Source organism: Rutidosis leptorrhynchoides, chromosome 5, assembly GCF_046630445.1.
Source record: "Rutidosis leptorrhynchoides isolate AG116_Rl617_1_P2 chromosome 5, CSIRO_AGI_Rlap_v1, whole genome shotgun sequence".
In the NCBI taxonomy this organism is placed as follows: Eukaryota; Viridiplantae; Streptophyta; class Magnoliopsida; order Asterales; family Asteraceae; genus Rutidosis; species Rutidosis leptorrhynchoides.
Window position 1 is genome coordinate 400,870,805 of NC_092337.1, and position 8,906 is coordinate 400,879,710.

Consider the following 8,906-nt stretch of genomic DNA (forward strand, 5'->3'; position numbering starts at 1 on the left):
ACACGCACCACACAACGACCAACACACATTATGTGTGGTGGTGTCCAGAGGGTATATATGCAATTACGAAAATACATGAGAATATTGTTAAAAACTTTAAGATTTAGAGGCATTACCAATACCAATTTCCCTTGACTTCACATCAGGTTAGTAACTAGTTATGTTAATGTTAAATTGTTAATGGACCAGATAAGATCGAATCTGAATTTTGTAAGGCCCAAACTCATTTGGCTCACTAGAAAATATTGTTTCTGGGGCCGTTGTTTAATTCTCACCTTACCAATTGTGTAGCTTCACGACTCTCATCCGATCTCCTCTTACCGTCAATCGCCATTTTTCTCCGGTAAGTAATAATAAACGCCGTTTCTTCCATCTATATTTCTCATCAAACTCCGTAATAATTTTGGTTCACTTACAAAATTAGGGTTTCTAATTTATGCACAGTTCCTGCAATGTTGTAGTTTATTACGATGTAGGTCAAATTGATGTCCATTTTCAATTTTGGTCCCGATTAACTCTTTAACTTTTGTTATCCTACATATTGTTGCATAGTTTAAGTTGTTTGTCTGTTACATAATTAATTGCTGTATTTAAAAACTCGTTTATGAATTGTGTAACTAGAGTTGATGTATATTTTATTGGCTGTTATCTTATATCTTATTTGTTGAAATGATATGATCCTGGTCTTAAGTACCTAGAGAGACCAAATTTCGGTACCCTTTACTTTGTTGTTCCTATTTTATTTGTTTATATGTTCGTATATTAAAACAGTTGCCATTGATGTATATTATGGTCAAGGCAAACTGCTTACCAACTTGTTCCCTATATAATATTAATTGTTATAATGCTTGACTTGATTGATCAGTTTTATTTTTAATTTTCCTTAATGAATAACTATTTTTGTTAGTAGAAGTTAGAGGTACCTTTTAGATATCCGAGATCAAAATGTGTTCATAGAAACAAGGAACTTTGTATACTAAGCGTATTGTTTGACTTCAAATCATCATACTGTAATTTAAACTTGAAAATCATGTCATTAAAAAATAGCTCTGACGGAATAGTCTGTTTTAATTATAGAACAGATCCATTTTAGAACCTTTAAACCATTCAGCCCTACGAATTATTCTGTGCCATACTGTTGATCCCTATCAAGCAGTTCAACTCTTGATCTTTTGTTGCATACCAATCGTTGAACGATACTGTTGTTATTTTGAAGCAGCTTTTTTTGCAGATATAAAGATATGTCGTTTACAAAAGGTGACTTGCTTACTAAAACAAGAAAGCTAGTAAATGGCTTGGCCAAGGTGAAGCCTGTTTGGCTTAAAGCTATGGAAAAGTATGTACTTTGTTTCTCTATGTCGTTATCTATATTTTTTACCGTTAACTTTTCAGCCCAGTAAAATAATTTCTATAATCTCTATATAGAGTATTATATGTTTTATGCGTAAAAGAACTAAATGCTCTACAAATATGACAGTGTGTTATTGTATCACAATTTTTTTACTATACTATGATCTGGTTTAATTTTTAGGTCCCCACCCCCAGTTTTTCCTCGAGCAGAAAAGAAAGTTGAACGAATATGTCTTCCCGAGGATGTTTATATCAACAAGTTTTATAAGAAGCATCCTGAATCATTGCATGAAGATCCTATCAAGTACTACTACTTATCAGATCGTATATGTTCTATTTTCTGGAGTCTTAAATCACATTTATTTTTGTTTTATTTTTTCGTTTTCTAACTTTAGCTTGTTTTACAAATTGACAAAAGAATTTGTGAGTTTGAGCCAACCCCATCACGTATATTTGGTTCCCGAGTGCTGGAGTTGGAGGAGTTAGGTGTCAGTGAAGGGGATGCTATAGATGTTGCAGATGTAAGTATCTTGAAACTGAAACCTTCTTAAATCATGTAATTTAAGAGAATGTTATACAGGTGGCAAGTTTGACCCATAAATATGGCTGTGTTTTATTCGCTGTTGTAAAAAACCCCGATTACTCTCGATTAATCCCCGATTACTCCTTTATAAGAACAGTCCGTTTTGATTTTCCAAAATCCATTTGATTAATCGGTCAACGTCATTTAATGGGTCAAAATCGGATTTGTTGGTCAAAGTCGGTCAAAGTCAAAATTGGTCAATATTTTAACATGAATTTAAGCTAGAATTTCAAAGTTTTTGAACAAAATGAATGATTACATGTATGGTCTTACAAAATTATTTTAAAGTTAATCTATATGTTTATGGCTTTTCTCTATATTTACACATAATTTTGAGTTTTATTATTTAAATGTAATAAAAGTCCAAACCGATTAATCCCCGAATTTCTGATTACTCCCTCGAAAGTCTTATTACTCCCCGAATAGCAAGTTTTGCAACCTTGGTTTTATCTCAATTGGGTCAAACCAAAAAATCAACTGATATGGTACCATGTCAAACAGGGGGAAATCACTACATATTTTTAATGCAAACATCTACATAATTTGTTTTATACAAATTTATGTTATTGTTGACATATGTTTTTGTGTCTGGTACCTAACTTGTTGATCACTAATAAGAAGTAAATGGACAATAAGTGTTTGCAGGTTAACCCAAACATACTAAAAAATGGGCCTTTTCTACCCAAATCTGTTTTGACCCATTACCCAACCCCTTGACCCGCCAATATTTCCACCTCTAGACCGTAGAACTTTCAATCGGATGTTCATACTATATATCAACGATTTTTACCATTACAGACGGAGTATCGGCTACAGAAAAAAGCAAAAAAGAAGGCATACAAGCGATTGAAAGAAATTGCACGATTGAGAGGAACAAAACCCCCTCCAAATCCATATCCCAGTGCTTTAAAACAGATCCAAGCTGAAGAGAAGAAATACGTTCATGACCGTTTCTTTAATCCCAGAATCCTTGAAATTGCTGACAAGCTCAAAGAGCAGCAGGCTGCTGAAATGCATGATAGAGGCAGAGCTGGTGGCATGTGATTTGCACATGCTAGCTTTAGATTGTAGTTTCGGGCTTCAAAACATCGGGTTTGTTATTTTATGCATCGAGATATTGACCTTATTAAGTTTTTCCGGTATTGATTAGCTGCAATAAACGCTGAATTGACCCGACCCATATCCTAGTTCTTCTAGTTTTCATTTAACTAATCACAAGAGTTCAAAATCGTTAGTATTGGTCACCAATCTTCATTTGAGATTATTCAAATTACTACGTATAATCAACTGATGAAGTAAAGCTTAATTTGATCGTGATATTCTTATTAACTAGCCTTTAAGAGCCCGTGCGTTGCACGGCCGCTCTTAATCAAACAAAGTGGATATTTTACTGTTATATCAATTTAAGGTATGACCACAACCAAGAACATAAAACCTATCCCAATCCCAATAAAATATTATATCTAAACATATTGTGATACATTAAACAAAAATGAACCTTTAAGTGCATAGCATCACATGTGTAGGTCATCCAATCCTCAATAATTCTATTTCTTTTGACATAATTGAAAGGCGGACCCTAATAAAAACCAAGTATAAAATGTTAACTTATTAAAAATGAACATAACATCGTCAATATAAAACATCACACTTGTTATGTAAACAAACAATGTTTTTAATTCAACCAATGTTATCAAAACTTCTGTAAGAGCCAATGAAAAAAGGCTGGAGGTATTAGAAGTGCTATACTATTTGTAAAGCCCGTACGTTCCACATCATATCCTCCACTATTAACATTTGTTCGCTTTTTCTTGAGCCCCATTAATCCGAAATGGCTTGTTTCCATAGTCATTTCATCCAACTAACTTACGTATAGCTGTAAGTATCACACACTGCAACAACAAAAAGAATTGGAGAATGTCATTAATGTAGTAGAAATGAAGCATCAATTAGAAAAAATATGAACATTGTATTTTTATGGTTATATACTAATAGTTTATATAAGGGACAAAGTAATAGACAAGTTCCTTTCATATTTCAGTATAATTATTAAAATTTGTTAAGAATTTTCTAACATATACAACAAAATTATGAAATTATAAACTAATTTCAACTTAAAACATCTATATTAATCATTTGTTTGTTTTAATATACCTTTGTTTTCAAAAAGTGGATATGCTAACCAGAGACTTTGGAGATTATTTGCATAATAATGTAAATGTATACATCCTTCACTATAGTCAGATGGATTTAATGTTGCAGCTTTACGATGAAACAAAGCATCTTTTGAACTGGCATGATTGAACTCAATCCATTGACTGGCGAAAAAGCTGAAGTAGCCATATCAACCCACAATCCATTGACTGGCGAAAAAACTTTGATTTTTATAATTTTTTTTAGAATATAACTTTTTTTTTTAAAATTAGTTTTAAAAAAAAAAAATGAGTCTCGACCCGACCCAACCTGACCCAAGTCATTAGAACCCGTCGCGTTCGACCCATTTCAATGTTAACACTCGTTCGACCCGTTTCAATTAGATTGTCACTAATATAATACTTCTTGGTAATAAAGTTCCATGCACTAACCATACATAAAAAAGTTGTAAAAGAGCAACTTGAAGTATATTACCTTGCTACCTTTTGTTATTTCACCAAGTCTATCTCGTATGCAATACACATGTTGCGTTTGAAACTGTACCATGAGTAGTAACCAGAGTTAATACATCTTTTATTGGCTTTAAGGGTGGTTAAGATTTAAATTGAAAAAAGCGTATACCCCAACAATATTCTGTCACCCATCATTTTGGTCTCCCTTACACCGACTTCCGATATGTGTAATTTATGGGCATCAAGCACAACAATTAGTAAGACACTATTAGTTTGGTTTTTAAACTGTATTGTCATTTAAAGCTATTAAAGAATTGGAGTACTATCCAAATTAGTTAAATTGGTCATCTAACCTTGTTATCATAAACATGCCTTGCATCTCACAAACCATGTGCTCGGCTTTACACCGCTCGACTATTTCAGGGGAACAATAGTTTTCCAACACTTCACTTTCTCCCTGTAAAAAGCCCAAGTAAAAGTCAAATAAAAGAAAAAGGTCAATATTAGATAGCAAAAAAAGTTCAGTTGACATTTAGTTGACTTATTTAGTTGACTTACTTAAAGTCTTATATTTGGTTAAGTGATTTATAGATTTCAGGTGATGTCAAATGGATATTTCACCGTACACCAATTCACCTTAGACAAGTTATTATACCCAGCAAATCACGAAAAAACAAAAGGTCAAAGTATAACCATGAAAAGTCAAACTACAGAAAAAAATAATGCTTCAATATTTTACAATTCAACTGAAAGACCTTATATGTTTACAAAATTCTACAAAATGTTCCATGATTAATACAATCAAGAACATGGCAATAATTTCATCACTTGTTTGCAATATGATTATGTGCCAACAATAAATAATAAATTTTGGAATGGAAAAAAATATGACCAGCTTACCTTATTTTTAAGTTTTACTACAATATTCCCACTGCATAACCCATAACACATTTTCCAAGCCTCTCAAGTGATGAACCAATACCATACACCTGCACACCAAAGATTATTACCTTAGAAATGCTGAGTGAATCAAGGATAGACGCAGTATCATTAATAAGGTCAGCGAACGTCACTTTCTCAGACTTTGCAGGGATGTCGGATACAAATAAATCTAATGTTTACTTACCCTTAAGATAGAACATATAAAGGGTAGCAACAAATAGAAAAATTAAAGGACAAACATGTAAACCAATACCTTCTGGCACACTTGCAACAGACTTATAAGAGGGCAGTAGAAGGTAAGGCGACACACCGCTGACCGCTTTAATCGAAAACCGAAATGAAATAAACATTGTGAAAATGCAGCCTCAAACAACTACCTACAACCACATCATTAGAAATAAGAAAAATTCCCTACAAATATATATAAAAAACACATATTGTGTTAAAAAGTCTATTATTTCTATGCTCACCTCAATAAATTTCATATTAAGTATAGTGGTGTTAACAGCAAAGAACACATATGGTGATTCATGAACTATTAAATGGTAGGATGAGCAAATGACTACATGTATGATACCATCAGGCAAAGCAAGAGAACCCATTTGACCTGATTAACAGCAAAGAAGCCATCATCGTTAGTAACAACTCATTTTGTTTGTGACAATTTTTTAGTGACAAAACTTAAAATTCCAATAATCATAAGTTTAGAGTTGAAATCATAAATCCCAAATCCTTAATGTTTGCAAAATAAATACCAACCTGTTTGCTTGCATATAAAATACTACGTATCAGTTATTATCCTGCAACATATCTAACCTACCACTTTCCCAATCCTTTTAACTGAGCAATCAAAACTCATAACCTGCAATTGATAGGTGCAATAAGAAAGCTGAATTTTATGAGATTTAATATGTATGTAATAAACTAAGTGAATGCTTACAGTGGTGTTAACGGCCTACCACCTTGGGATCTGATGGTGCAAAGGGCAGCTATTCAAGCAGCTGTTGTGTTAATGGCGTGCCAGCAAAAAAATAAAAATAAATAAACTCTAATCTGCTATATCAACAAAAATGAAAAACAAAACATCAAAATTTTAAACCCTAATCTTTGAATATTAATATCCAATGCCTCACGATTGTTAATTTATACCAAGAAATTAATGACTTGACTTGATCTGTTCAGATTACAAATGACTTTGTGGTATCGATATGATTCAAAAAGCTGTTGTACTTATTAAAAATGAACATAACATCGTATAAAATGTTAACTTATTAAAAATGACAACCATATCTCAAATACATATATTCCGTTCTAGGTTGTCATTTGGGATATGGTTGTGATTACGAAAGGTTGTGACTTATTGATAGAACGGAATTTTTTTTCACAGAATATATGTATATCAAACATATTGTATAGGAATTAACTATTTTCGGGGCTCAAGCCATTAGGACCCAACCCAATATACATGTAGTAACAAAACCCCAAACAATTAGATTATCAGTTCCAAATCACAAAAAAAAAAAAAAAAAAAAATACTTTGATTTTCTCTGCAGGTACGTTTTTAATATTGCTTAAACAATCTGGATTTGAAATTTTCACAGGCACATACTTACCTAAACATTACATTCTGTATTTTTTTTTTCATTTATAATACATGGAGTTTTATAAAAGAAAAATAACAATACTACTATTATTAGACAATTGAACCAAATCGATTACCTGAAGTCCAAATTAAGAGTAAACAGGTTTCTGTATGCCCATCATGTTAATAACAATGAATCATCAACTATACAGTATGCCATTATCTTCTACTTCAAATCGTGTATATGAGTTGGACCTCTTTTTCATGCATTAATGAGAAACTCAGATATCATCTTCACAAAAAAAAATGTTTAATCTCGTTAATCCAGTGTAGACTTTGGGCCAACAATGACATCAACTTCCCCTTTCCATTGCTATTCTGTAATTATACAGTAAAACACTATCATTAACAAAGCTAAATCTGACAAATTTCTTATTTAACAACGAAAATTTCCTAATTAATATACATGACCACACAGGCCTAATTAATATACAAAATTTGCCAATTACAAAAATATTCTTTGCAGAATTTATAGATTCATGGTTGATAGTAACAAACCTGTAGAGAAATCGTGTTGATGCAGCTTCATAAACGTCGATTGTGATTCGATTATGTACTAAGAGTTATACCTTTTCCTGCAAATAATAAATCGCTGCAAAGCCTAAATCGAACCCTAGTACCTCTGTTTGATCACATAAACGCTGCAAACCCTAAATCGCTGCAAACCTGAGATAGTATACAAAAATTATACCAATAGATGCAAACCCTAAATCGCTGCAAACCTGAGACATTATACCAAAAAATGTAACGTCGTAGTCTTCCTCAACAAGATGGTCAGATTTTAACATCAGATTAATTGCTCAAATAATCAGACGAAACATACCCTAAAAATAGAGAAATTAGTTGAACTATACCTTTTGATGTTGTTAGAGATGATGTATGAACGTCGCCATTTTTTTAAAGCCCTAATCGATTGATCGTAATCATAATCCATCTAGCAAAACATAAACCAATTTGTTGACTCATTTGATGTGTTGCGTACAAACCCGAATTTGTTTAAACCCTCAAACCCGAATTTGTTTAAACCCTCAAACCCTAATTTGTTGTGATGGTTGTTTGTCCCCAAAATAGACAAACTTAGTATCTTCTTGTTGGATAAATCCTTACGGATTCAATGGTGTCGATGGCGTTGCTTCAAGTGGCCGGAGTACGGCGTAATCATCCGGAGAAAGGGTTTGGGGTTTAAATTTGGAAGAGAGAGAAGATAGAAACCGTGTAGGGTGATGAAACCTAATAGGATCGGAGGAGAATCGTTTATTTATTTTTGGGTAATTTAAAATAAAAATAAAGAAAATCATATAGGGTAGACACGTGACATGCTGTTAATTGGGTGAATGTGGGTTGACACATTGGATGTGGACCTCATGGTTTATGTGAGGAAATGATGATTTGTCATAATTATATCACAAAACCAGATCATTGTGCGCCGTCTTCACTTTTAGCTATCAATGTGTTTTAACTCGGTGACCATTTCACCCGAATCAAGCTACTTTGTGTTGAAAACATGTAATAAAATGTTTAGAGCAGTTTATAAGTAAAAAAATAGTCAAAGTTGCATTCACTTTGTGATTAAAAAGAGCATGTAGACGTCGAGTGGTATTATAAGCTTCAAACGTTAGTCACTTTTCTCAAGCTTGACTACCACCATAGTTCTTTTAGGCTTGTTGTAACACGATTTGACAAATATAGGCTCACATCGCGTGCTTCAAGTTTTCTTTTACCAACTGCTTCAGCACAAAACATTAAATCGAAACAACGTTTAGGATCTCGTGAGTTTTCCGGT

At 32.8% G+C, this 8,906-nt stretch overlaps 1 protein-coding gene and 2 long non-coding RNA genes across 6 annotated transcripts; 1 reads left to right on the forward strand and 2 right to left on the reverse strand.

Annotated features, from left to right (window-relative positions):
- The first annotated feature begins 205 nt into the window (after window positions 1-205).
- On the forward strand, window positions 206-3,145 carry LOC139850250 (uncharacterized). 2 transcript variants are annotated; one of them, XM_071839833.1, is made up of 5 exons: window positions 206-343; window positions 1,232-1,336; window positions 1,532-1,654; window positions 1,769-1,871; window positions 2,732-3,145. In XM_071839833.1, exons 2-5 carry the CDS (start codon window positions 1,242-1,244, stop codon window positions 2,975-2,977), a joined length of 567 nt encoding a protein of 188 aa, XP_071695934.1. In that variant the 5' UTR covers window positions 206-343; window positions 1,232-1,241; the 3' UTR covers window positions 2,978-3,145. The 2 variants fall into 2 exon arrangements, with proteins under 2 accessions (XP_071695934.1, XP_071695935.1); XM_071839834.1 differs by having other exon boundaries at window positions 222-343; window positions 1,217-1,336.
- Window positions 3,146-3,518: 373 nt separating this feature from the next.
- On the reverse strand, window positions 3,519-5,978 carry LOC139848407 (uncharacterized). Its single transcript, XR_011759945.1, has 6 exons — window positions 5,952-5,978; window positions 5,735-5,858; window positions 5,440-5,528; window positions 4,893-4,996; window positions 4,562-4,624; window positions 3,519-3,825 (listed from the first exon to the last, which is right to left on the reverse strand). It is a non-coding gene; the product is annotated as an uncharacterized lncRNA (long non-coding RNA).
- Window positions 5,979-6,002: 24 nt separating this feature from the next.
- Window positions 6,003-8,138, reverse strand: LOC139847820 (uncharacterized). 3 transcript variants are annotated; one of them, XR_011759704.1, is made up of 6 exons: window positions 7,978-8,138; window positions 7,622-7,789; window positions 7,201-7,441; window positions 6,422-6,482; window positions 6,241-6,343; window positions 6,003-6,088 (listed from the first exon to the last, which is right to left on the reverse strand). It is a non-coding gene; the product is annotated as an uncharacterized lncRNA (long non-coding RNA). The 3 variants fall into 3 exon arrangements; XR_011759703.1 differs by adding an exon at window positions 7,829-7,845 and having other exon boundaries at window positions 7,201-7,789; XR_011759702.1 differs by having other exon boundaries at window positions 7,201-7,789.
- Window positions 8,139-8,906: the final 768 nt, after the last annotated feature.

Coding starts and splice junctions, on each gene's coding strand:
- LOC139850250 (XM_071839833.1), top strand. CDS start 1,242: ATGTCGTTTACAAAAGGTGACTTGCTTACTAAAACAAGAAAGCTAGTA. Junction 1,655..1,768: donor TTGCATGAAGATCCTATCAA/GTACTACTACTT, acceptor AATTGACAAAAG/AATTTGTGAGTTTGAGCCAA. Junction 1,872..2,731: donor ATGCTATAGATGTTGCAGAT/GTAAGTATCTTG, acceptor TTACCATTACAG/ACGGAGTATCGGCTACAGAA.